This window comes from Mixia osmundae, assembly GCF_000708205.1.
Source record: "Mixia osmundae IAM 14324 unplaced genomic scaffold scaffold_9, whole genome shotgun sequence".
Classification (NCBI taxonomy): Eukaryota; Fungi; Basidiomycota; class Mixiomycetes; order Mixiales; family Mixiaceae; genus Mixia; species Mixia osmundae.
This window is the reverse complement of record NW_014575555.1, coordinates 151,332-176,439: the sequence shown is the minus strand read 5'-3', so window position 1 is coordinate 176,439 and position 25,108 is coordinate 151,332. Positions and strand designations below refer to the sequence as shown.

Genomic DNA, 25,108 nt, shown 5'->3' with positions numbered 1-25,108 from the left:
CCATGTCGTCTACTATCTTGCCTTTGGAATCCGCGAAAATGAGCGAGGTTGCCCTGTCCATCATGAAATGCGATAAAGTATCCTGCTGAACCGACGTGAGGTCGAGCGATTAGTACGAGCCCCTGAGCTGCGAAATGAGGCATTGGGATTTCCTGGGACCAACGGTTCCGGTTCAAACCAGAGCTTGATACTTGATGCTTGATGGCATATCACGACGTCCTCAGCTTGATACAGCAGGCAGCCTCGGGTCAGCTAGAGGCACACAAGCGCCTTGCTCACAAGCTCAAGCCGTGTGAACCTATGCAGAGCTTCAGGATGGCCAGATCATTACTGCTGCCGACTATGACGCATACGATGCAATGGGCGCCGTTGAGGTCGCTGCTCTGCCCTTTTGCAGCACATCACGACGCTCATGTGACTCTTGCTAGCTCATGGATGATAGGACGGACTCTGGAGCAGGCCGCCCATTGATCAGTGTTGCCAATTTCGACCCTGCAACGCCGTTGACGTGCGACCACCTGCTTGCCATCTTCCAGCGACTCGAGCGATGCGAAGTTCGTCTCTGAGGTCGTGACCTAGACATCCAGGCTCAACAGGCCATTGGCAGATGACATTCCATTCGGGATTTCCGCTTGCGCAGACCATCTACACCTGTCTTTTTGTCCACCATATCGACGCAATCACGATGGATGCGCTCGGCCAGCATACTCGAGCGTCGACGACACCCTCAGAGCTCACGGGACTAGTCTTGCGAGCGTACCTGCTCGGTCTGCTCAAGTCACTCGAGCTGGTCTGCACAGAAATCAATGCTGGTCCACTCTATTCTGTCAGTCTACCTGAGCTTCAGGGCGGCCTGTCTGATCACGTGAAAGGCAGAGCGAAGATATGGTCACGCAGACGTTCGACGTCGATCTAGCGAGCACGGTCTCCCTCGATGAATGTCTAGACGAGCTGGACGCTGCTGACGCTTGGCTCGCGTCTTGCACGACTGAGCCAAAAGAGCGACTCTATACCCTGCGCTTACATTTGCAGCATCGACAGCATCAGCTCATACTGTTTCAGGAGTTCTATCGGATGCCAATGGATCAAGCAGGCGTGTCTGGTCTGATCAGCAGTATGCGTATGACCCGGGCAACCCTCGACGCATCTATCTTGCCGTCTCCACGAGCTCAGCTTTTGACGGAGCCTTTCTTCGACCCGCAATATGCTCGGTATCTCCCCACTCACAGCACACCAAAGCGTACTGTTGGCCTCCTGTCGCAAGAGCAGACGGGCAAAGCCCAGATGGCGATGCTCAATGATCTCGATCGCGCTTGCGGCTACAGACGTGCTGCATATCCCTTGCGATGTATCTGGCTCGAGAGATCCATGCGAGACACAGATGTAGAAGCGTGCGCTTTTGCTCGCTCGATGCATCATGTCAGTTCGGTCAGTATGGGCCGCCTTTGCTGACACGGTTGCACAGACTGCCGTCGTGGGGGAACACGCAGATTCTCGGGTAACAGCTCAAAGCTTCATACAAGTCTGGTGTGGCCCACAGCACTGCCGAATCCTTATGGACGAGTCAGCTCTGGTCGCGTCACCTCTGGCGAGCCTGATGCGCGATCTTGGTGAGGTATGTTGCTGGATGAACAGACATATTAGCAAGCTCATCGCTCAGCAGTTACTGGTAGAGCGGGTCGCGCTGCACTTCCAGAACAGAGCGAGAAAGCACAGAAAGCTTGCAAAGCATGCAACAAATTGGCAAGTATTCCAGACAAAGCTGCTTCCTAGCGACCTCGTGCTCTCTCGCGAGCACGTCACCCTGTCGCTTCGAGCGCTTGTCACCGCTCTCGATATCGAGCGCCTTTACCTCGAGACAGAGGTCCTATGGTCCGGCTTCGAATGCGATGTCTATCAAAACGATGAGATCATTGGAATCTACGCGGTCCTGTCACTTTTGCACGATCGACAAAGCGATGCACTCCGCCTGCTGGCCAGACAAGCATCTCGTTCGTGCCCGCAATGTCTCTGTAGGAACTTACCCATGATTTGTGCGACAGCAAGCAACACTCCGGATAGGGCGCAACTGGCCGCACAGTCTGATTTATATAGCTTGCTTTGCAAGAGCTCCATCCAAGTCGAGCGCTTATTCACTTCATGCAAGCTTGGCAGCTGACGACTTGCCAGATCGTTGCGGCAGGTGCACAGGGCTATATCGACGACAGCAAGCTCGCTCGCCGGCTGAAATACGTCAGCGACGCCCAAAGGCTGCATGTTCTGGCTAGCTCTGCGATCGCGCAGTCGTCGAGCAATGACAAACTTCTCGAGAGGTTGCAAGACGTTCAGCTCGACGACATCGACTTGATGCCCGTAAGCATGCTATCTAGATTCCGGTTGCGGATCTCATTCGCGCACAGGGTGATCTCAGCCTCGTGTCTGTCGTCAAAGAGCACATTGAGATGCTTCAAGCGAGCGCGAACAAGAGACTAATACACGCGAAGCACAGACATCCATGGTTTCCGCCCTTCTCACGTGCGCGGGGTGTTGTCTAGCTTACGCGAGATTCCACCCATGATCGCTTTGAGTAAGTACTCGGATGTCAAGCTTTGCTTCGGATCGTAAGGCGTTGTATCGACCATGTCGCGGATTTTGTGAGTTGCTCTCAGCTGGTCATCGAGCGCCTCGAGCGCCTGCGTGGCTTCATCATCGGTGCCAATTTGTATGAAGCTGATGCCGAGCTGACTGAGCGGGAAGCGACCGGCATCAAGTCGCTTAGCCGCATCTACGATGATCATATCTGGCTCTTCTCCTCGGTTCGGCGCGCCGTCTGAGCTTCACAGTCAGTCTTTGCTCGTATGAGCGTCATCTACAGACCTGTTAGGCAAACGATGTTGAGTGGCTTGGGTTTTGGGCTGCCAGATGCCTTGCTCGCTTCTAGCTTGAGCAGATATGGCTCAACAACGCGCCGTAACGCTGTGGCTGTAGGTGTGGATCGCCGAGGCTCGACACGCCTGAAGGTACGTATCATGTCGGCAGATGACTTGACGCCTTGAGCGACAAAGGTCGAATTGAAGAAGACGAGGTCACAGCCGTCATCGTCATATCGAGTTGCGATTTCGACCACGCCCGTCAGTGCTTTGCGAGTCTCGTCCCAGAACATCTCCATCGACTCGGAATCGTCTACGAGGAAGACGGTGTCGTAGCGACGTAGAGGCGCATAGCTGGGACGCTCACAACAATTCAGCTCACCGCAACGTGCGAACATAGAGGGGCTCACGCGTCCTCTTTGCCGGGACCGGTCGACGAAGCGCCATCTGGCGGAGGTGGACCTTCGGGCGGCGCATACGTCCCTTGCGGTACGTAGCCAGCTTGTCGGCTTGTGGCAGGCGGTGCTCCCGGCGGAGGTCGATAGCTGGGCGGCTGGCTGGGACCCGAGAAATTGGATGCAGAGCCTCCATACGTCGGCTGACTATTGTATTGAGTCGAGCTCGAGCCGGAGGAGGAGTTGTTCAGCTTGTTGAGGAACTTCTTCATCTCGTTGCCCAAGTCGTTGCGGAAGAGCCCTACTTGGCTTGGCACGTCGAACGTTCAGCCAATATCAATTTACGAGCGATTGATAACCCGGCAAAAGATCAACATCTTGCAGACATTAGCCAGAAAGTACACTAGACTCCGGCAGCGAGCAGCCCGCAAAATCCCCTGTAGAAGACTTGAGCGCGCGCCGCAGATCATCTCGCATGTCATGCGCCTGACGAGCCCAGTGAGGCAAACGCGAGAGAGGTTTACAGTCAAGATCAATCCACTTGACGATGCTGGACGATTCCCGCATGCTAGGAGGCAGTTGTATGGCAAGTGAGCAATCTTTGAATGTCGCCGAGATTGCATATGCGATGATTGCTTTGCGAAGCTCTGACTTGCCGTGCAAGCTTGAGCCAGAGTCGAAAGCGCCGTTGCGAAGTTCAGCCTCGGTCGCCGGCGTCAAGAAGCAGGAAAAGTCGGGCTGCGCGCAAACGGCTGCCCAGAGGCGCACGATTCCCGCGCCGTCATGCTCACGCTGGAGCTCAGCGAGCTTCTTGAGACCTGTCAGCTGGTGTGACAGAGACGACAGGATTATAGTCTTTTCAGCGCCCCGCGTGCAGGCGAGTGCTTGCCGGAGGCCCGCAAGGCCGAGTTCCTGAAGAGCTGCGGTCAGTGCTGAGCAACACGTCTTCTGATCGAAACGAACGTCTGACATGACGAGCTGACTGTCAACGAAAACGCGAAAATTGTTCGACGATGCTCGGGAATCGAGCCAGTGCTGCCATAAGCGCTCGAGCGCGTGCTCGCTTCGAGCGCGGTGCGGCGAGAAGAGATCAAGCGGGCAATATGTTGCTCGACGATGTGACAAGCGCTGCGGTGTGTGGCCTGCGCGGTGATCTCGGGAGACAGAGTGCATGCAGTAGCGACAGAGCTGCGGCGGTGCGCTCGCTTGTTCGCTGGGTATGAAGCCCCATTTGGGCTGCAATGTGCACGTGACTCAGTCATGTATGCGGGCATCGAGCGCGGGGCATACTTTGATCTCTACAGCGACGCCCGAGCCAAAGACATTGTCCATGAGGTGCACTTGGCTGCCTGCAAGATCGATAGCGGGCTCATCGCGTCTTTGCTGTGGTCGCAAGTGCTCAGTGGACGCCAGAAGCTTCAACAATGAGCTCGTATTGACTGTCAGCCTCGTCGGCGGCTGGGTCTGATGCTCTGCAGGGACGAGCCGCCGCAGCAGAGCGCGAAAGGCAGTGTCATCCCCCGAGGGACCACCGTTCTTGCTGATCCGGATGACTTTGTTGAGATAGGCCGACTCGTTGCCGGAGTAGGCAAACACGATGTTGGCCCTACCTTCGTTCACATATCTCCACTGATCAGGCTGCAGCTGCATGCAGACCTGGCCGTCGCCTCAAGCCAAAGAAAGTATGACGCGTTTCCTGTCTCGCGTGGGCGAAGCGACCCAAGCGAATGAGAGCAGCAGCGCATGCCCAAATGGCTGGCGACGCTCACGAGATGAGCATGATTGACATCGAGCGACTCATGTCGACGACAGAGGAGGTGAGACGGGCGAGAGCAGATGTGTCGGATGCACTGGCCACCAGCATTCCCGCGCTTCGGGAGCGCTTGACGGCCATTCGGCAGCTCAGCACGCTACAGACCCAGTCTTCTGCTGCAGCTTCGGCTCTTCGCAGCGCAACTCCGACTGTCAACGGCCTCATCGACGAGGCTGAGAGCTCGAACGATGCTATACAGTTGGCCTTGCGATCACAAGAGAGTGGTCAGCTGTCGCTTGACGACACCATCAATGTCGTTCGTGACGCGCTGGCCAACACTCAAGACCTGCTATCACGAGCCAGGCTGTCTCTTCAAGAAGCCATGACCGTCACCGAACGGTGAGCCCGGCCAGGCACATCATCGTCATCCGCTGACTTGGTTCTGACATCCAGACTCGACCGTGTCAGCATGCTACTCTCGAGCGAGGACAGACGTCTGTCGACTATCGAGACCGCTGCTGCACATCTGGCGCAAGCAACGACTGTTCCGATCGTCGAAGAGACGACGCCGACGAGTGCATCGCATGCTTGGTTGCTCGCTAGCGCTGCAGACCAGCACGAACCGCAAGATAGGACCGCAGACACGATGACCCGTTCGGAGGAAAGCCAAAGAATGGAGAACAGGCGAGCGCAGATCATGCGGGAGATGAGCGCACTTCGTTCGGCATCGCGCGTGCTCGGTGAGGCGAGCACCTCGGCTTACTCTTCCGCTTCCGTCTCGCCAAGTCCAGAGACAAGCAGACTCTTGCCGGCAAGTCAAGACCTTCTCTCAGCCTCGCCGCAGCCCGTACAGACTTCGTTCGAGCGTCTCGCTTTGCCCGAGCTTTGGCAAGCACAAGAGACGAGCGAACAGCAAGAGCCTCCGCACACGCCCACTCTGCCGCGGCGGCGCCCGCTCGTGGCCCCCACTCGTCGCTATGCTATCAGCGAGAGTACGCCTCCCGAGACTCGACAGAACTCTAGTCGTCGGCTCCTGGATCTCCTCGAACGCGATCGCGAGCTTGGTGAACTCACACGCCTCTCTTTATCCAGCCTGAGCGGTGAATACCAGCCGATTGGATCGTCAGCCGGCTTGACGAGAAGGCATGCAACGCGAAGCCGGAGATCCTATGTGGATGTACTGCGCGAGCCGCCTCTCAGCGAACGCGAGAGCATGGACATCGACCCAGATGCTTCCGACCTCGACGCGCCCTGCCATCGCTACGCTTCACTGACTTTGGTCGACCCCGATGGCGCGAGAATCGGTCGAGCTCTGTCAAGGTCAGACAGTGCAGGAACAGACCACCTCTCTCAGGATCCTTTCTATAATACCTATGACGATCACGTAGGCAAAGTCAATGGTCAGTGGGTCGGTCGGTGATCTGGGTTGCTTGTTGTGTGTGATGTACCACCGCCCTACCATACCGCCACGTCTATGAAATTGGTCAGCCGTCGCGAGTGTTTCGCCGCCGCGCGTGATTTTATGTGTGCCAGCTCAGCGCGTCGCTGTCGCAAAAGGCCCGAGCCATGCTTTCACAAGCGCACATGCAGCGCTAGCTGCCGACGCCAAGCATCGATCTATCCTAGCTGAGCACGTCAGGCTTCCAACTCGGACCATGTCGAACGACGGCGTGCCGAGTTTGGCGGGAATACCTCTCAAATACATCAGCTTGGTGACCCTGACCGTGCAGAACTCGACGCTGGCCATTCTGATACACTATGTCAGTTCTCTCCTGATTGATCATGATCGTCATGCGCTATGACTGTCCACATGCGCATGATTTGCCAAGGGTTCCGCTTATTTCATGCCTCGTCACAGTCTCGCACGGCACCTGGAGCCAGACCCTATTCGACCGCCGCTGCTGTCCTTCTGGGAGAGATTCTCAAGGGCGTCATCTCGCTCGCCGTCGCGCTCGCAAACACGTACACCCATCTCGACGCAGCTCCTTATGGCTCAGGCAGCGCGGCAGGGCATTATGCCAGTCCAGGAGCACCCTTGAAGCGAAGGATAAGCAATCAGATTCAGACCATAGAATCCAGCTCGATGCGCTATCTCAAGCTACTGCCGAGTAAATCTGCAGGCTTGTTCAAGGATGTCTTCAGGCGCGCTCAGTGCATTCTACACGGATTGCCTGAGCTGATCCGTCGCCTCTTGCTGCAGTGATGATTGCTGGAAACTGTCCATACCGGCCTTGCTGTACTACATTCAGAACAACTTGCAGTTCGTGGCCGCATCAAACCTCGATGTCGCTACCTTTCAGGTCGGTCACGCCTGCACGCGTACATACATTCTGATAGGATCGACTAACGCGCTTGAGCAGGTCACTTATCAGCTCAAAATTCTCACGACCGCGCTTTTCAGTGTCGTTCTACTCCGTAGAAGGCTATCGCTCTCCAAATGGCTCAGCCTCGTCGGACTCGGCGTCGGCGTGGCGATCGTCCAATTGCAGACTGCGCCTGCTTCGAGCCATCACGATGACAGCATGAACCCGCTCAAAGGCTTCATCGCCGTCTCACTATCCTGTCTGACATCCGGTCTCGCCGGCGTGTACTTTGAAATGGTCCTCAAAGGCTCCAAAGCGGATCTCTGGGTCAGGAACACCCAATTGTCCTTCTTCAGTTTGCTGCCCGCGCTGCTGCCCGTTGTCGCACCTTCCTTCACGCTGTCGTCTCTCTTCGATGGTACGGCGGCGCCTGCGCTATCTGCAACTGCCAAGCCGGTCGTCGCAGGCCTGTTCGACAATTTCGGATTCTGGGCGATCGCTACCGTGCTGGTGCAAGTCGCCGGTGGACTCATCACCGCCCTCGTCATCAAGCATGCCGACAACATCCTCAAGGGCTTTGCAACATCACTCTCGATCATCATCTCCTTCATTGCGGGTGTCATGCTGTTCGATGCGCCCGTGACGACATCTTTCGTCGTCGGATGCGGCATCGTCCTCTGCGCGACATACATGTACAACGCGCCTTCGCCAGGCAGCAGCTCTTCCGGCTATGCCCCTGTTGGGGCAGCACAGCGACGAGAAAAGTCATCACCTGATCAGAGTGTTCATAGCTCATCTGAGAAATTCCAAGGACATCAGACGCTTGACATTGCGCCCGGACACCATGGCCACCTTTTCTCGCCCCAGCCGCAAGTCAGGCGAACCGGTCTGAGTAAGATTTTGACGAATGGCATCAATCAGAATGGTGGCATCGATTCGCCGCTAGCCCGGCAGAGCCAGAACAGCAGTCTCATCCTCGAAAATCTCAACCCTGTGCAGCCAGAGCGCCCTCTCCATCCTGTCAGACGGAGATCTCTATCTCAGAACCTCAACCAGTCCAGAGGCGGCTCGCCGATGCGAGACGCCCATTCCCCTGGTCCGGGCTCACCGAAGCCATCGAGCGGTCGCTTTTCATGGCTGTCAAAAGACTCTACACAAGGGAGCTCGTCAAGGAAATCCTCCTTCGGCGACACGGGCTCGGGCTACAATGGTTTGACGATGCCACACAATGATTTAGCACAATAGACGCTCGACCTTGCGCGAGCCCCTGACACGCCCCTTCGCCCTCGCTTGAGGTGATGAATTGTAGCAAAATGGCATATGTGGATAGGCCCGGCTGCCAATGCTACGCTGGCCTGCTTTCGTCCTTTTGCAGAATATCTACGACTCTCTGCTTCTTCGCTGCGTTGCTCGCACCTTCGCGGTCTGTTCTTGTTCCGATGCGAACGTCTGTGCGAAGTCAGCATGGACCCTGTAAGTACCAGTCCAGCTTGCCTGTCGCTATCCTGCGGCAAGACAAGTTCAGAGACGAGTCGCGATTGTAGATGAGCGCTTACCTTGGGCAGCCCATCTTGTGCACAGCATCGTGACAGTCCCTGATTGCATTCATGACCTGCTCCCACTCACCCTCTAAGCCAGTGCCGTAACCGTGCATTTCGTACGTTAGGCCAGATTTCTTGAGGACTCGTTGACATTCGGCAATGTAGATGGCAACCGATGGATCACTGAGGCCCATCGGGATGAGACAAAAGTCAGCGACGCAATCTGTTACTTGCTTTCAGTGTGGCCACTTTGTGAACATGAGCCTTGCATACACATGCTACTCGACGATTGTTGACGATCGCGATTATCACAAAACGCAAAAGCTGCGCGCGCATCTTAAGTGAATCAACATGCGGACGTCTTATTGCAATGACTAGGTGCATGTTTATGTCAGAGTTGTCTGATGTCCTCATCTTCAACAGGCAGTGTTTCCTGAGCCATTCTTGCCCTCCAGTCTTCGATGGAAGCAAGCACTTGCGGATCTGCTGAGCGAACAGTGTGCGATTGCGTCAGTAGAGCGTGCGCATCCTGCTCACGAGCAGCATCGAGCATCTGCAGGAACTCCGAGGGCAATCCAGGCTCGCAGGCCGTCCGGTGAGGATGTGCTTCTTGCTCGGCAGACAGCTGAGGACCAAAGACAGGCGTAGTATCGAATGCAACGAGCTCGTTCGCAGAGGACGGCAGAGCAAAAGGTAGCATGAACCGAGAGTCCATGTCGGCATGAACATTGTCTGGTCCCCGGGCGGGCAGGAAACTTGGGTATCGACTGGGATGCGAGAAGACGAGGTCGATATGCCGCTGCCTGTCTAGATTGACCTCGTCGCCTAATCTGACGCTAGCTTGACTGGACGATCGGCGTATGTTCGGCGAGACGGGCGAAGCCGTGATACTCGTCCTTGGCTTGTTCGGTGGCGCAGAGGGCGAAGTCTGAGCATTCAGCTTGCCGAGCTGTTTGCCCTCCCATTCGGCATGATGGACTGCCAGCTGACGCAAACAGTCTTGTGACATGTGACCCTCGTCTACTTCGTAGCGATAATCGCGCAGAGACTGGCGAAGTTGGATGGGATTCAGAGCAGGTAAGCCTGCGATGGTCGTCCTGAGGCCTTCGAGCGTTGTCTCACTCGAGAGACACTGTAACCACTGTAGCAGCTGTTTGAGAGGTGCAAATGTCTTGGGCACGAGCTGAGGGGGCAGACGATTGAGTCTTGCCCATTCTTCTACGCTGGAGACGTTCAACCTTATGCCGACGGCTTTAGATCGACAGAGGTACTTTCTCTTTGCGAGTATACGATTTGATAATTCGCAAGCGAGCCAGTAGAAGACTTGAGCGAAAGTCTGACAGACAATCGAAGGATGAATGTGGTAAGTCTGCATAACAACGAGAGTCGACGATAGGATGGCGATGACACGCGCAGGCGAGGTCGCATCTCCGATCGCGTTGAAGTTCGAGAAGGAGCGGGCCGAAGGGGAGAGCTTGGTTCCGAATACATCGACAGTCTCGTCATGAGCCTGCTGAGGAGTCGTATTGAAGAGACTCATGACCGTTCGTTTGCCGGGCGTGACGTTTCGCTTGCGGGCGCTGTCGGTAAGCGCCTTGACGAAGCGCCATTCACCCTCGAAACGAACATCTTCGAACCCCGTGACAGGCTCATAGTCGAGCATAGCAGCATCGAGAATCTTTGGACGAGCATGTCAGAACTGTTCCCCTGCAAGCAGATAGAACGCACCTTGTCGATGCGTTGCTCGCAGTCGCGGATGACAAAGACAAAGATCTGATTGATCAGGTCAGATAGGTTGAGTTGGTATTCTGGTGTGGCCATGGCGAGGTTGGGATCCGTCTTGAGCGCGTGCAGCAAGACGAGGGAGTTGAGAAGCCAGAAAGCACAATTGGCCATGTTGGATGGGTCGGAAAAGAGGGCTGCCTCAATGGTCTCGATGGAACCCAGAAGAAGCTCGTCGAGCAAGTCTATGGTATCGTAATGACAAGCGTAACGAGCGCAAAAGAAGATGACGCTGGCGGGTATAATCCGATCTCGTGCTGATGCGGTGGGGGAGATGTCTGCAATGGCCACTCGCAAGATGGTCGGAAGATCTTGCATGCCAAAGACGAGCATCTGATCGGGCAGACAGAGCTCCCAATCGAACGACTCGTCTGGCGGCATGGCTTCTGGTTGAGGTTCGGATTGCAGCTGAGCAGGGCTGATGCCCAGACATCGACAGGTCTCGGCTATGATGTCCCGTTGTCTTTGTACGGCCTCATTGTCTTCCGAGATGATGGCAGACATCTCACCTGCATCATGAGACACGTCAGCCTGAGCGCCATTTGCCAGCTTTGGATTGATGCGTTCCAGTCGGGCAGCTTGGGCAGATTGGAGCACGCGACGCATATCGTCGCCCTTTGGGCCGGCTCTGAGGAGCTTCTTGAGCGTGAGGCCTTTGTTCGAACGCATGTCGATCCGAGCGCCGTGGTTGAGCAAGAAGCTGGCGAGGGTGACATTGTTCTGACTGACTGCCCAGTGCAGCGCTGCAGTTTGCAAGCCGGTGCATCAGCTACAGATGGCATCATGAAACGGCGAGACGTGCCTGTCCAGCCTGCACGGTCGGTCACGTTGATGCCGAGGCCTGGCTTGGAATAATGTCGACGAGCATGTGCAGCCTCGACGATCAACCTGACGCAGTCGAGATGGGCGAAGGAAGCAGCGAGTATGATGGCAGGTGTTCTGTCTTCGTCCTTTGCGTCTGGATCTACATCTTGCTTGAGCAGCCATTCGAGCAGATCAGCTGAACCATTCGACGAAGCGCGCAGATAGCTCTGCTCGAGTATTGCGCTCTTTGTGGCTTCATCCAGATGCGCACTGGTGATGTGTCGTGACAGGTCCTGAGCGGAAGCAGTGAGGACGTCGAGAGCGTCGGGGACAGGGACGAGCAAAGTCTCGAGCTGGTCTCTTGTCAACTCGTTGCTATCACTCTTCACCTGGGCTGCCATACTGTCGCCCATCTCGTGTCATCCGGTCGCAGTGTCGACTGTGTCATGCATCGAGCATGCTGATGCTGTCCTTCGAGGTCTCTCCGCGTCGCTCTTGGCCTGCTTTGTGAGCGATGTCCTGTCCTGTCCACTTTCCCACTTTGTCGCGACGGCGCTTATCACTTCCATCCATCACCGACAGACACCACAGGCCTCTCCTGACATGGGCCGACTAGATCACAAAGTATCCATCGTCACCGGCGCAGGATCAGGTCAGCACACTCGATCGCCAACAACTCATGCTGAGCGAGCGTGACGTGCAGGCATCGGACTCGAGTCGTGTCTGATCTTCGCCCAAGAGGGTTCCGCCATCGTTGCAGCAGACATCAACGAGTCAGCAGCACAGTCATGTGTCGATCTCATCAAGGAGCGTGTGCCTGATGCCAGAGCGATCTCGTTCAAGGCGGATGTAGGCAAGGAAGCCGATCTGAAAGCCTGTGTTGCCAAAACCGTAGAGACGTTTGGTCGGCTCGATGTCATCTTCAACAATGCCGGCATCATGCATCCCCAGGCACGCTCTCACCATGTCTGAGCTGCAGTTCTGAGACCTCTGCGGACGTGCAGGACGACGGCGCGCTGAACACAGAGGAGAGGATCTGGGATCTCACGATGCAGATCAACCTCAAGGGCGTCTGGTGGGGCTGCAAGTACGCCATCGAACAGATGCGCAAGAACCCAACAGACGAAAGCAAGGGCCTCCGAACGGGCGGCAGTATCATCAACGTTGCCTCTTTTGTCGCTATCCTCGGTGCTGCCACCCCCCAATTAGCCTGTTCGTCCTCGCTTCTGCGATTCCTTCACGATTGCTGACAGTCCTGCACAGATACCGCATCAAAGGTCAGCACGAGTCTCGCGCTCCTGCACTCGGCCTGATAAGCTCGACAGGGAGGCGTACTCGCCATGACGCGTGAGCTCGCCATGGTTCACGCCAAAGAAGGCATTCGCGTCAACGCTCTGTGCCCGTACGCTGTACTAGCTTCCAGATAGATCCCTACTGATCTACTCACGCTCAAAAAAACAGAGGGCCACTGAAAACACGTATGGCTCCCTCGCACATGCTCATTGGGATCCTGACCAGCGCAAGACAGCACTGCTGATGGATTTCCTCAACACGCCCGAGAAGAGGGATAGAAGGATGATTCACATTCCCATGGGCAGATTCGGCGAAGCGATCGAGCAAGCCAAGGCGGCCCTCTTCCTCGCATCGGACGATAGCAGCTACATCACCGTCAGTCGTCTGCCGATCTGCTCTTGTGGGGGATTAATTTACCCTTCATCTGACACAGGGCACGGATTTCAAAGTAGACGGAGGGATCTCATCGTGCTATGTCACTCCACTCGGAGAGCCAGTCAATCCACCACCGGCGAACCAGACCACTCGTCCATAGATCTGCAAACGAATGCATACTCGAGCGACTGCAATGCTACATCAACACACTCTCTACAATTCTTGCGTGGTACGCATGTCGGCCGGCGCACGTACGCCAATGGTCCTGCACAGGGATCAGTTCACAGCCGCTTGTATGATGTGACCAGACTGACCAGCCAATGTCTCTGACGAAATCCCGTTGAAGATCTTGCATCGTCTGCTGGGTAAGGGTTACCTCGCCAAGCGCATCACCTTGCAAGCCGTCGAGGGCCAAGAGCGAAGGAATGCGCGAGCTGGCGAGGTGGTCAAGCTGCCTGAACCACGTCTGGATGATCGAAGCCGCCAATAGCTTGCCTTGCTCGTTGACCTGCTGACCTATTCGACACTCAAAGTTGCGCCAGTGGGCAAACAGATCTGGCAAGAGACGTCTCGACAGAGGGTCCTGAGTAGCGCCGCGTGATGAGCTAGCCTGCGCTTGAGAGACGGGCAGAACCGCCTCCAGCTTGCGAACAGACAAGGTGAGCGAGTAGAGGAACCCGAATTGGGTACTCGGATGTTGCGCAATAGCTTGTGTAATCCTCGGCGACCATGCCTCTGAATCGTCATTGGGTATGGCAGGGAAAAAGGTATCGAGCAACCTTGCCACCTCGACAATGTAGGCTTCCAGGCTCGTTCGCACGCGTGACCAGATGTAGTCATCTCGTATACCATTTGTAGTCCGCGAGGTGCTCGTGCTTCTGTCGTGTGATCGTTGCTTCCCCTTTGCAAACGAGAGGGGGATCGCACTTGCGACTGCTCTCTCGAGATCGTCCAGACTTGCCTGGACTGATTCGATCGTCGGAAACGGGAGGAGGGACGAAACGACGACGCTCAACTGGGGTTGCTGCTTGATCAACTGTTCCAGCACCCGCAGCAGCGCAGGCTTCGTAAGTGATTCTGCGAGATGACGGTGTCAATCCTTTGCGCCCAGGCTAGGGATCTCTGAGGCTTACGTAGCGAGGTGCTGAGATCCTGCACTGTTGCATCTGATGAGCCGGCAGATGCTAGTGACTGTTCGATCGTGGCGGATGCTGGCTGTGTGCCGAGTGACGAGGATGCGAAATGGGAGAGCAATGCGTCTCTGAGATCGTCTGCCTTTGGCGGTGAAGCGACGACCGGACTGGACTGTTGTGGCACGAGTGATGTAGCAGACTCTGTATCCAATGAGATGGTACTTTCGGACGGCATCGGATCGTGATCTCGCCGGAGTCGCTTTGATGTGCCCTTGACGGATGCATACGAGACTGATCGATACGTCCTTCCATCTTGCTCCTCATCCTCGTCCTCCTCCGGCTCGGAGAGGGGCGTCTCTGATCGCTTACGCCTTCTCGCGTTGTCCTCGCTCGCTTGCGGTCTCGAGGGCCGGCTCACGGTTGATCTCGTCTCGCTCGGCCGTCGTTGTCTGGCCTGGACGAACGTGTTGCTGACGCCCAAAGCCGGATATCGCAGAGCCTGTAGACCGAAGGAGCCCGAAGTACTGGCTATGGGAGTGCCGGGAGGATGTGAGGGTGCGGCCATGCCGAAGCCAAAACCAAGCTGACGAGGCGCGGTGGGCAGGCTACCAAAGGGGAGACTGCCATTGTTGGTGTGGGAGGAGGCACTGTTCGATCGGCTCGGTCGTGCGCTCATGCTCGCTCCTGCATTGTTGGAAGGCGTGCTGGGCCGACTAGGCGAGCGATGCCTGTCCACTTCCATCCGGGTCCTTGGCCGGTGTTGTCAAATCGAGATTGTCGGCCAAGTCAATTCAGATATTCGAATTCATCTGACACTCGGCTTCAAAGTGCCTTGCTGGCCTGAACAGCTCCATCAGCTCTTGCGACTACGCAAGCCCTCACAAGCACTCGCGCTATCGCTGGTGATACTTCGCTGGTTTGTCGGCGCGGAAGTGCGCCCGAGCCAAAGCGATGGACTACTCAAACGGCGGCTACTATGGCGGCCAACAAGCCGCCCATGATCCATACTATAGCGGCAGAGGCGGCTATGCAGATAGCCAAGCATACGCTTCCGACAGCTATTCCTATTCTGCTGCCCGGCCAATGGCCAACGATTCATGTGCGTCACACTGCCGCGTCTCGACGGTACGGACAGACGAGCTGACCTCTGCCGATGCTACAGATGATCAGTTTGGGGGCACCGGGAGGGGAGGCTACTCGGCCGGCGCGAGTGCATTTGCCGGCGAGCGCATCTACCAGAACAGGTCAGCCTGATCGGCTCTTGCCACGCGAGCCTTAACTCATCCCATGAATGGTGCAGAGGGTCAGACAGTCTCAGACCGCCCGAGCACTGCGCTTTCCTCGTCTCACCTAGGTCTGCACTCGTTGGCTCTCTCGCAATATGCCGCCCGGCTGAATGAAGGAGAGCAGCTACTTTCGAGATTATATGAAAGCTTTCTTTCCTGAGGTGTACGATGACGAGCCACGGCTGAACGCAAGCTACGCAAAGTATCGCCTACAGTTTCTCAAAGCGGAAGCTGAAAAGTTCATCGACACCCACGGCAAGGATGCCTGGTTCCAAGATGCATATGGCGTCACTGCGCTGCCTCATCTACTCGCGCCTAACGCTGCACTCGAGCCTATACCCGATATACCACCGCTCTCTGCAGAAGACGAAGAGATCAGGGCGAAAGAACGCACGAGACTGATTGACTTTCATCGAGCCGCTCTGCAATCCTTCTTGACCAAAGCAGAGGCCGGCGCATACAATGATGTCAGTCATGATTTGCCGGAATTACCTCAGGAACCTCTGCCCGAGAGACCGAACGACAAGGCTACTCTGGCAGAAAATACGACAGAGACAGCATCAGAAGCGCCGCAAAGTAAGGGCATCAACGGCGATACCGCAGCGGGAGATAGCACTTTGGCTGATGCCTCAGCCGAAGCGAACGGGGACTCGACAATGGCGGACGCGAAGTCTGCAGAAGCAGGCCCAGCAGAAGCAGCGCCAGCTATAGCTGCCACGACAGAAGCCAAAGAGTCTTCCATACCTGTTGAAACCGAGGCGCAGAAGGCTGCGATACAATCGAAAGACAGACTCGACGCTGCCACCCTAATGACACTGAAGCCGAATTACCTGTATATCAACGCAATCCCTCGCAATCTCAAGAGACGATCCCTCGAAAAAGTATGCGATTTTCACACCACACTTATCTGCCATTGCTGAGAGGTCCGATCATTCGCAGCATTGTGCGCAGATTGCAGGCTTTGACTCGCTTGTCATCAGTCCGGCAAATGGCCGAGTCTTTACGCGTGTTGGCTGGGTGATTTTCAAGCCAGACGCAGATATGACGGCGGCTTACAAGCTTCTCGCTGGCTCAAAGGTCACCCTCTTGTATCTGCCACGCATTCATGAGCTAATACGCTGTGACAGATTGACGATGTCTCCCTGCACGTAGAGAACAGTGTCGAATATCGCGCAAAGATCAGACTCGCTTACTCGATCCTCAACCGACCAGAACGGATACGGCATGACTGCGATCAAGCGAAATTAATTATCGATCGCTTCGAAGCTGCTCTCAAGGACACGCGTGGCTCAGAAATGATCAAGGCGAAAGTGACTGCGGCTGCGACGACAGAGTCAAGCTCGTCGAAATTTGAGCTCGATCTCATGCTTGTTTACCTTCGCACCGTCTTCTTCACGTGCTATTGTATGATGTCCTGCCGATCCTTTGACCATCTAGCTGATGATGCTTTTACAAACAGACAGCGCAACGATTGGCTCCACGTACGAAGATCTGATGAGGCGTAGCGGGTTGGTTCTCCGACGGCCGCCGGGTTCTCAAGACGAGCAGGAAGACCAGTATGACATCCGTGGCAGACGTGTGCAGGATCAGATGACCAGTAAGTAGCGAGTCTGTGAGAGCGTGCCGAGCATGTCTGATCGGCTCGTGGGATAGCTTTCGCAAATGACTTGGACGAGAAAATGGACAAGCTACTCAACGGCAATCAAGTCGACGCTGTCCGATTTGGCGGCGATAGCTTTGTCAATCGCGTCGAGGCAGCTCTAGGACCCAACGTGATCGCAGAAGCAGACGACAAACATCGCTGCAGGATATGTCAGAAGCTCTTCAAAGGTCTCAGCTTTGTCGAGAAACACATCGCCAACAAGCATCAAGAGGAGTTACCGAGCAGATCTCAAGAGGGCGAGATCCACATGCTCAATCGCTACATGTATGTCTCGCTCGCATACAATGCTTGCCGTGCTCATCTCGAACGTTACGATAGTCTCGATCCACAGAGAGCGAACGATGGCTTCAAGGCGAGCGACGTACGACACGAACAGACGGCATGGTTCGACGAACTCAAGAAGATGCGTCCGGAGAACAAGAAACGAGCGAGCGAGACGATGTCGCTTGCCGAACGACTCGACGCACCTCTCGGCGCGGGACGAAATGGCAAACGGCGCGCAGACGATATGCAAAGTTCTACTAAGCGCCAAAGATCGGGTGCTGCCGCACCTCTACCTCCGCCACAGGGCGCATCACTCGATCCGCGCGCCACCAAGCGCACACGGGCGTACCATGATTACGACGATGTTGCGGTAGGCACTTCCTCAGCATTTGACGGATCCTGAGCTGAAATACGAACGGCCTGCAGAGTGGAGGTGTGGACATTGATCTGCCCTATTAGCCTTCCATGCATCATAGGAACTGTCCATCGCGATTCGTGTCATGTCTACCCGTCGCGTTCGTGAAGCGCGCCATTTACGAAGAACTCTCGCGACAAAGGCAGCTCGTCACAGCAGGCCTCATACTGTGTGCTGACTGTTCCGAACTGGCAGAATGACGACGCCTGCTGCTGCATCGACGTCTTCGTCGGCGAGCCCGAACGATTCTGCGGTCGTTTCGCCGAGCAAGTCGACCTCGTCACTATCTGCGCCGAAAGCTTCAACGCCGACAGGCATGACTTCGCCTGACCCTGCCTCGTCGTTTGCACATGCGCAAGTCGCTCTCGACGGTTCTCAGTGACTGATCAAGCTGAGACTGTGAGGGCAGGCTGAAGAAGTTCAAGCTCGTGTTCCTGGGAGATCAGAACGCGGGCAAGACGTCGCTCATCACTCAGTTCATGTACGGCTCCTTCGACGCAACATACCAAGCCACCATCGGCAGTGCGTGGTCTTGTGTGCAACGCTTGCGGACTTATGCTGAGTCGACGGAAACGTGGCAGTCGACTTTCTGAGCAAGACCATGTATCTCGAAGATAGAACAGTCAGACTGCAGCTATGGGACACAGCAGGACAGGAGCGCTTCAGGAGTCTCATACCGAGCTATATACGCGATTCGAGCGTCGCCGTGGTCGTCTATGACATCACAAGTCAGCCGTTTTTATCTTCCAAGGCAGTGCAAGCGTTGGACTGACGCGACGAGCGGCCAGATCGTTCGAGCTTTGCGAGTACGAACAAGTGGATAGATGACGTCCGAGCGGAGAGAGGTAGCGATGTCATCATCGTGCTGGTAGGCAACAAGACAGATCTGAACGACAAGCGACAAGTCACGACGGAGGAGGCAGAGAAGCGGGCGAAAGATCTGGGCGTCATGTTCATCGAGACCTCTGCAAAAGCCGGTCACAATGTCAAGACGCTCTTTAGGAAGATCGCTCAAGCTTTGCCGGGCATGGACAGAGATTCAGAGCAAGCTGCAGGCACGAACCAGAGTCAGTGTCTTCCTGTCAGTAAGCTTGAATTAGACTGAAGTATCGGGAGTAGTGATCGATGTCACCTCGAAGCCTTCAGATGCGGCTCCAGAATCGAGTGGTTGCAGTTGCTGATAGTTAGACTCGGTGATCACCTCCTTCGTTCTCTTCGAGACTGTTGTGTCAGTAGCCGAGCTTGAGTTGCACGGCAACATTGCAAGACTATACCCTACAACAAAGCTAGCTTGTTCCTCACCAGGCCGCCTCGGAAGTTGAGCAAGCCTGAGCTACGCTTGCTCGCAGACGACCGTTGCATCTCTGCATAAGCCGTTTCGACATCATTCGGTATCATGTATCGGGCCGGTCGCTTCGTCGCGCCGGACGGCTGCGCAGCTGCGGTAGTGCTCGTGTCCAGTGTATCCTCTCCACTGGGTGTGTACGTAGCAGCGTCAGAAGGAGCGAAAGGACCGGCCGGAGGAAGAGGCAACGCTCGAGCGAAATCGACATCGGGCGAGTGCGAATCTGACCGAGCTCGTTTTCTCCTGGCGCCAACAGACATGCTCCTACTCTTTCGTGATTCCATAGAGTCCGATCTCAGTTTCGTCTTGACCTGACCAGCTAAACCGATGCGTAGAGCTGCAGATCTCTCGTGGACTTGAGATGCTTGCTCGCATACCGCACGAACGAGCTCATATGACAAGAAGCCCAGGATATCGATGACTTCATCGTTGGGATTGCCCTCGACATAGGTATTGTAGCCGATAAACTCGCGAAAGCGTTTGCCTGTGCACGAATGACTGAGCTGCATTCGGCAGCTCAAGCTCGTGATACTCACCCTTGCGATAGACGAAGGACGCCTGACGGCATTCGGCATAGTGCGCGTATTCTTCTCTTGTCATGTTCCGCGTGTGCTCGTCCGCCAGCTGAACCAACGTGTCAGTCTATCAGGCGGGACCAGCCGTGTACATACTCTGAGGCGCTTCTTGCTATCTTCATACGCTATCCGATCATCCTCGTCCTCTTCTGCGTCCGAGTCATCGGGCAACATGTCGGAGAAGACGGTTGTGATCTCCCATGGCAGCTTGATCCGCATCTTGTGAGCTTTAGCAGACTTGTCCGTCGTGATCTGCTCGTCCATAACGTCCACCTCGCCTGCATCTACTGCATCTGTGTCCTTGGCTCTCTTGCGTACTTCTTTCCAGGATAAGTATGTCCTCAGCCTGTTGACCTTGCTACGATCATGTCGAGTGAGAAAGATCAAGTCCTCCGAGCTGATCGTACGTGATCCTCGCTTTGTCGCTAGTGCTCGTGCTTGGATGATCTGCTCCACGATGCGCACACATGAGTACCGCAAGACGTGTCCCAGGTGAGTTCAAGCGCTGACCAGTTCGACAATCTGAGCACGAACGACATCCTCTATCATCTTGACGGTCTCCTCATCCGGGTCCTTGACTTCGCTGAAGACGAACAGCATGGACGCAATCTCGGCGGCATAGTGGCTCCGACCTGGCTTTGTCATTTTACCTCATCAGCCAAGGCGAGTGATGCCGCTCCCTGCGTCAAGTCGCGTCCGACCAAAACCAGGCCTTCTACGGTCAGCCGTTCAGTTGTGAGCAGAGTAGCTCTTGACACGCTCAAAGCTCATGTAGCTCATCTGCTAGTCTCACTATGCAGTATTAAGTATGATCCCTGAGGATGGCCGCTTCCAGATGACTAAGGAAGATTGCATATACTCGTTTGCTTCTCACATCGAATATGTGAGACAACAAGCGAGTATAGGAGGAAGGATGTGATCGACTTGTTCGAAAGGAGATAGATAGTGAAAGAGTGTGCCGAAGTTGAGCTGAGTCGAGACCGAATCGCCCAGATCGGCAGTCCGTGCCCACGACGCGCNNNGGCCCCGTTCAATGACCACAGCGTCACAGCACCTCGCGTCGGCTTCGGCAGAGGGGATATTTCTTTGTCGATGACGGCGGGCTACTGGCCCCCCCGGCCTGACGGGACTTGCAGGGTAGTATGCTTAGTCGCTCTCCTTCTTACTCTCGGGCTGAGAATCTTGCCAGAGGCGAAGTCGAGCTGGAGTTGAAGTCGAGCTGGAGTTGAGTTGGGAAAAGGAATTTGCACTCTTCTTATACGTTGCGAGGCGCGTGACCGTGAGAAATTTGCGCGCACTCGTCCGTCCGTAAGCGGCGCGAATGGACGGCGCTAACGTCTGATCACGAGCTAGATGTGCGCTCCCCGCGTTCGCGGCGCGCCGCAGAATATGGGGTAGGCGAAATCATCTGAAAAGTGCGGAATCACCTGGTGAGCGCGAAATATGATAAGAGTGCGAATNANTCCTNCACTCCTCACACCCCATCTGGCGACATCCTTGCCCTTCCAACGCTCCGTTCTTACTCAACGGCTCAGTCTTTGGCCCGTCTGCTCGTAGCATCTCGCAACAGCAATTATAGACAGGACTGCAGCTGCATAATAGAGTAACAACAACAAGAGGAGCAGCCGACCTATCAGCTTTGACCGTCGCCAGCAAGTAGCAGAGAGAGAGGGAGCAGCATAGCAGTAGCTAATACTACACATCGCACAGGGTAGGAAGCCTGCAGTCAGTTCATGACCAATACTGATCCTCCTTGTCTTGTTGACAGGATGTCAGAGTCACGCACGAGGCAGCCGCCTGAGGCAGACAGTGACGCGTCCATACCACCGCAAGTACAGGTGCATGTGGAGCAGCAGGAGCAAGAATCAAGCAAGGGAGTTCGCATCGGCAAAGTCACATCGGCAGACGAGCGCGAGATCAAGCCAATCAAAGCGAGCAGGAGCGCAGATGTACCGCAAGACCAGGACATCCGAGACGTAGCGATCAAGGCTATACTCGGCTCCCACAAGGCACGATCGCTCAGTGCAAGTGCCAGCCGCACCAGTGGGCATATCTCGCCTACGAAAGATCGTCAGACAAAGCGACTTCGCACTGCCCCGACAGCTCTTCGTCCGGCGACTGCATTCATTCGCCCCGCTCAGCCGACGAGCTCAGCCAGAGGCCCAATCTCCGGTCCACGCATACTATCGTCGCGCCGTTCAATCTCGCCTCCCGGATCGTCATCAGTTCCGACCTTCAATCGCGAGTACAGACAGAACAACTTTGCCAACGCACAATTCCTGCCTTCTGTCAACCTCAGATTCGAAATGCTGGCTCGCCTCGTCCGTTGCAACGGCAAAACCTTCGACGACGTCGCGCGTGACGTACCCGGACCTTTCACTGCAGTCGCACACGATCGTACGCGCGTCGGAATAACGTCAATCATCGAGCACGAGCATGCTGCCTCTGTCGAATACTACCGTCACTGTTTCGAGCATCAGCAGCCAGGCACGACGCTGGTCGGTTCCGATGCAACGGTCATGAAGGTTGGCCCCGATGCGGGCGCCGCGGCCATCGCCGTGATCGCCCGCGAATTGACACTCGACGGAAAGGAGTTCTTTTACATCTTCAGCAAGCGCATCCGGGACACGATCTGTTCTCATGTTGCTGAGTGTGAGGCAACTACGTATTGCTTCGAACTCTTCAACAGCGGCAAGATTCCCTGGCCTGCAATCAAGCTATTGCTCTTCAGCGATTCTCAGCGCGCAGTGCGTCAGCTCGGAAAGTGCAGTCTTGAAGTCAAGCACAAGCACAAGCACGTCGAGATCATTGCGCCTTGGATCAAGGGTCACGTTGACGTCTTCATGAACGAATTCGCGGACAAGTTCTGCAAGGGCGCCCGCACGGACCGCGAATTCGCCGAGAGCAAGATCTCTCCATCGCAAGCATACTATTACGCTTCCTCAGCCTTCAACTTCTGAAGGACAAGCCTATCGCACCGCAAGTACATAGACAGCATTCATCAGCAACGCACCCAAGGCAGTCGCACGCCTCTTAATGAACATCACGCTCACGTCACGCTCTTATGAGCTAAGCATAGCTTGTCATCTCTTGTTGTTGACGAGCTTGCATCTTATGATTATGATTGCCGCGAATATTGAGGCGCCTTGTCTGAGACGCCCATCGACTCGAAGCTTGAAGCTATTGAAGGACCACTCTGAGCACCGAGATTCGAGAAAGATACGACGCGAGCCGGCGCGCTAGCGGGCGACTAGCTTCAACTCATTGAGGTCAGACGACAGGCGATGAGCGAGGTCGGCTGCTGGCATGTCTGTTCAAGGAGCAGTGTGAGCTGACGATGCGGATGACAAATCAGGATGTGTTGCTCTTCGTAGGACAGCCCTCGGCCTTGGCAGAGCTCGTACTTGCACCTCCCCATGCAGGCCCTCATTGGCTACAGAGACGACTGCTCATCCTCCTCATCGGATGCGCCGGCCTACTGTGGCTCTCTTCGAGCATTGCGCGCGACGAGCCGGCTACAAGAAGCTTGACAGACGCAGCATTAGACTATGCGCCTGGCCCGCTGTCACAGACTGCAGTCCAAGAGGCCAACGAGAAGCAGCTGGTGGAAAGAATCACAAGAACACACTCAGCTTACGAGCCAGCTGATTTCGTCGAGGAGACCGACGACGAGTCGCTCAAGGTCGACGTGGAGGATGTGTTCGACTCAGTGTACAGGACGAGGCCCATTGGCGTGACGGCAATCATTCTGGCCTGGAAGCGGAGACGGGGATTGCAACTAGTCGTACAGCACCTTTCTCGCTATCCCTTCATCAGAGAGATCATCGTATGGAACAACAACGCGCTAGTCCATCTCTCGCGGGATAATTTCAATCTCTTGCCACCTTACAACGAGACTGTCTTGCTCCATCCCAAGCTGAGAATAGTCAACTCGCCTTCCAATCTGCACGACTTTGCAAAGCACCTCGCTTGCAGCTTGGCATCCTATGAGACATGCTATTTCAACGACGATGACTGGCTCAACCCATACCTCGACGCGCTCTACACCAAGTACATCGACCAAGGCGGCGAGGGAGCGCGTAGGATAGTTGGCAATACGCTGCCCTGGATTGCCTGGGAGCACAGACGATGGCGTTTCGAGAATCCAGAGATCGACATGACTGCCGGCTTCATCTGGCTTGGAACAGGCTCTCTTGCGCCGAGGCAACTTTCCCAGCGCTTTGTCGATCAGATGGGCACTCGGCCGATCCAGATGGACAGAGACAGTGTACTTCTTGCTGATATGTATTTTGGTCTGTGGACGAATACCTATCCGGAGCAGATGTCCAATCCGCTCGAGCCCATCGACGTCGAAGGCGGCGAAGTGGGCTGGAGCAGAGGATCGGAAGTAGACCAGTGGACGGTCGTCTACGCCAACATTGTGCGCTTGGCCTTTATTAGACTGCGACGATGACTAACGTGATATTTCTCACAGCTCGATGCACTCAGGAAGCTCTACACTGTCTTGCGAAAGCAAGGTCCCTTGACGATCCCATACCCATTTGCGCTCACCAATCGCATGCCCGAACACGACGCACGTTCGCCTTGTAAGTCAGACCGTTGTTTGTTCATCACCTCTTTCTCGCCCTTTCCATCTCCTAATCTCATTCGCTACCCTGTCAAAGCACAAGCCGAGCCTGCAGGCGAGTGGACGGATCGATTTCGCAAGCGCGTAGCAGATAGCGCTTCTTCCATCCCGTCGAGTGCCTTCTTCGACCCCCATCAGATTTCGCACATTCACGAACACGAGGAGCGCTTCAGCACGCTCCATGCGACTAACGACTCGGCAAATCCGCTCTGGCCTACAGTCGACTACTGGATCTCCCAAGGCTCGTGGCACCTTGCAGTAGATGGTGATCCGAGCACTTGCTGGACAAGTTCTCGACCTCCGATCGAGGGAGATTACATTGGTCTCTTGCTCGTCAAGCCCACCAATATCTCCGCCATCAAGCTTATCGCAAGTGATAACCTCGCCCAAGTGACTGCACGCGCAGGCTCGGCATGGAGACTACAAACGCAATCAGACCTAGGTCTGGCCTATGTCCGTAGTCCGTGGCCCACATTCTGAGTCATGCTGACGGGTGCGCAGGACGAGCGCGAGCTTCTTGATGTGTCGACAGCGCCTTTGGCAGATTCAGAGGGCAGGAGCAACCTCACGCTAACATTAGCGGCAAGTCACGATGCAGAGACTGACATTGCGCGCAAGATCCGCCTGGTTGCGCGGACGAGTTTCGATAAGCCTATCACGGTGTGCAGCATGGACATCAATGGTACGCAAGAGTGATCGCAGCAA

The 25,108-nt window shown here is 55.5% G+C and overlaps 13 protein-coding genes across 13 annotated transcripts in view; 7 read left to right on the top strand and 6 right to left on the bottom strand.

The window, feature by feature from the left end:
• Window positions 1–292, bottom strand: part of L969DRAFT_89534 (uncharacterized protein) — a 509-nt gene extending 217 nt beyond the window's left edge. The window contains exon 1 of the mRNA XM_014710675.1: window positions 3–292. Coding sequence (XP_014566161.1) covers window positions 3–61 — 59 coding nt within the window. The 5' untranslated portion in view covers window positions 62–292. The remainder of the gene's footprint in view (window positions 1–2) is intronic.
• On the top strand, window positions 202–2,472 carry L969DRAFT_96110 (uncharacterized protein; the record flags this gene model as incomplete). Its single annotated transcript, XM_014710674.1, has 11 exons — window positions 202–247; window positions 307–374; window positions 429–554; window positions 608–826; window positions 877–1,419; window positions 1,466–1,615; window positions 1,664–1,991; window positions 2,043–2,119; window positions 2,170–2,352; window positions 2,400–2,414; window positions 2,452–2,472. 11 exons carry the CDS (start codon window positions 202–204, stop codon window positions 2,470–2,472), a joined length of 1,776 nt encoding a protein of 591 aa, XP_014566160.1.
• Window positions 2,473–2,510: 38 nt separating this feature from the next.
• On the bottom strand, window positions 2,511–4,894 carry L969DRAFT_52621 (uncharacterized protein; the record flags this gene model as incomplete). Its single annotated transcript, XM_014710673.1, has 6 exons — window positions 2,511–2,809; window positions 2,857–3,203; window positions 3,260–3,516; window positions 3,647–4,156; window positions 4,208–4,480; window positions 4,535–4,894. The coding sequence occupies 6 exons, from the start codon at window positions 4,892–4,894 to the stop codon at window positions 2,511–2,513; spliced, it is 2,046 nt and encodes a 681-aa protein (XP_014566159.1).
• A 101-nt stretch (window positions 4,895–4,995) lies between these two features.
• On the top strand, window positions 4,996–8,545 carry L969DRAFT_96108 (uncharacterized protein; the record flags this gene model as incomplete). The annotated part of the gene is made up of 6 exons (XM_014710672.1): window positions 4,996–5,396; window positions 5,451–6,397; window positions 6,531–6,757; window positions 6,856–7,139; window positions 7,198–7,297; window positions 7,358–8,545. 6 exons carry the CDS (start codon window positions 4,996–4,998, stop codon window positions 8,543–8,545), a joined length of 3,147 nt encoding a protein of 1,048 aa, XP_014566158.1.
• A 100-nt stretch (window positions 8,546–8,645) lies between these two features.
• L969DRAFT_96107 (uncharacterized protein) lies at window positions 8,646–9,035 on the bottom strand (the record flags this gene model as incomplete). The annotated part of the gene is made up of 2 exons (XM_014710671.1): window positions 8,646–8,730; window positions 8,857–9,035. 2 exons carry the CDS (start codon window positions 9,033–9,035, stop codon window positions 8,646–8,648), a joined length of 264 nt encoding a protein of 87 aa, XP_014566157.1.
• Window positions 9,036–9,232: 197 nt separating this feature from the next.
• L969DRAFT_96106 (uncharacterized protein) lies at window positions 9,233–11,840 on the bottom strand (the record flags this gene model as incomplete). Its single annotated transcript, XM_014710670.1, has 3 exons — window positions 9,233–10,519; window positions 10,570–11,366; window positions 11,426–11,840. The coding sequence occupies 3 exons, from the start codon at window positions 11,838–11,840 to the stop codon at window positions 9,233–9,235; spliced, it is 2,499 nt and encodes an 832-aa protein (XP_014566156.1).
• Window positions 11,841–11,966: 126 nt separating this feature from the next.
• Window positions 11,967–13,433, top strand: L969DRAFT_584351 (uncharacterized protein). Its single transcript, XM_014710669.1, has 8 exons — window positions 11,967–12,079; window positions 12,131–12,378; window positions 12,432–12,639; window positions 12,691–12,704; window positions 12,753–12,829; window positions 12,889–12,905; window positions 12,956–13,095; window positions 13,154–13,433. Exons 1-8 carry the CDS (start codon window positions 12,031–12,033, stop codon window positions 13,253–13,255), a joined length of 855 nt encoding a protein of 284 aa, XP_014566155.1. The 5' UTR covers window positions 11,967–12,030; the 3' UTR covers window positions 13,256–13,433.
• L969DRAFT_96104 (uncharacterized protein) lies at window positions 13,309–14,970 on the bottom strand (the record flags this gene model as incomplete). The annotated part of the gene is made up of 3 exons (XM_014710668.1): window positions 13,309–13,360; window positions 13,410–14,172; window positions 14,229–14,970. The coding sequence occupies 3 exons, from the start codon at window positions 14,968–14,970 to the stop codon at window positions 13,309–13,311; spliced, it is 1,557 nt and encodes a 518-aa protein (XP_014566154.1).
• A 176-nt stretch (window positions 14,971–15,146) lies between these two features.
• On the top strand, window positions 15,147–17,933 carry L969DRAFT_89524 (uncharacterized protein). The gene is made up of 10 exons (XM_014710667.1): window positions 15,147–15,327; window positions 15,391–15,472; window positions 15,529–15,582; window positions 15,639–16,395; window positions 16,454–16,591; window positions 16,642–16,918; window positions 16,974–17,111; window positions 17,168–17,441; window positions 17,496–17,811; window positions 17,868–17,933. Exons 1-10 carry the CDS (start codon window positions 15,180–15,182, stop codon window positions 17,898–17,900), a joined length of 2,217 nt encoding a protein of 738 aa, XP_014566153.1. The 5' UTR covers window positions 15,147–15,179; the 3' UTR covers window positions 17,901–17,933.
• Window positions 17,934–17,978: 45 nt separating this feature from the next.
• On the top strand, window positions 17,979–19,133 carry L969DRAFT_89522 (uncharacterized protein). The gene is made up of 5 exons (XM_014710666.1): window positions 17,979–18,210; window positions 18,266–18,378; window positions 18,438–18,584; window positions 18,645–18,923; window positions 18,976–19,133. Exons 1-5 carry the CDS (start codon window positions 18,053–18,055, stop codon window positions 19,035–19,037), a joined length of 759 nt encoding a protein of 252 aa, XP_014566152.1. The 5' UTR covers window positions 17,979–18,052; the 3' UTR covers window positions 19,038–19,133.
• On the bottom strand, window positions 19,014–20,579 carry L969DRAFT_89521 (uncharacterized protein). Its single transcript, XM_014710665.1, has 4 exons — window positions 20,287–20,579; window positions 19,873–20,223; window positions 19,738–19,825; window positions 19,014–19,685 (listed from the first exon to the last, which is right to left on the bottom strand). Exons 1-4 carry the CDS (start codon window positions 20,419–20,421, stop codon window positions 19,132–19,134), a joined length of 1,128 nt encoding a protein of 375 aa, XP_014566151.1. The 5' UTR covers window positions 20,422–20,579; the 3' UTR covers window positions 19,014–19,131.
• Window positions 20,580–21,228: 649 nt separating this feature from the next.
• Window positions 21,229–22,851, top strand: L969DRAFT_77735 (uncharacterized protein). Its single transcript, XM_014710664.1, has 2 exons — window positions 21,229–21,487; window positions 21,545–22,851. The coding sequence occupies exon 2, from the start codon at window positions 21,546–21,548 to the stop codon at window positions 22,734–22,736; it is 1,191 nt and encodes a 396-aa protein (XP_014566150.1). The 5' UTR covers window positions 21,229–21,487; window position 21,545; the 3' UTR covers window positions 22,737–22,851.
• A 268-nt stretch (window positions 22,852–23,119) lies between these two features.
• On the top strand, window positions 23,120–25,099 carry L969DRAFT_52531 (uncharacterized protein; the record flags this gene model as incomplete). Its single annotated transcript, XM_014710663.1, has 3 exons — window positions 23,120–24,196; window positions 24,251–24,856; window positions 24,905–25,099. The coding sequence occupies 3 exons, from the start codon at window positions 23,120–23,122 to the stop codon at window positions 25,097–25,099; spliced, it is 1,878 nt and encodes a 625-aa protein (XP_014566149.1).
• Window positions 25,100–25,108: the final 9 nt, after the last annotated feature.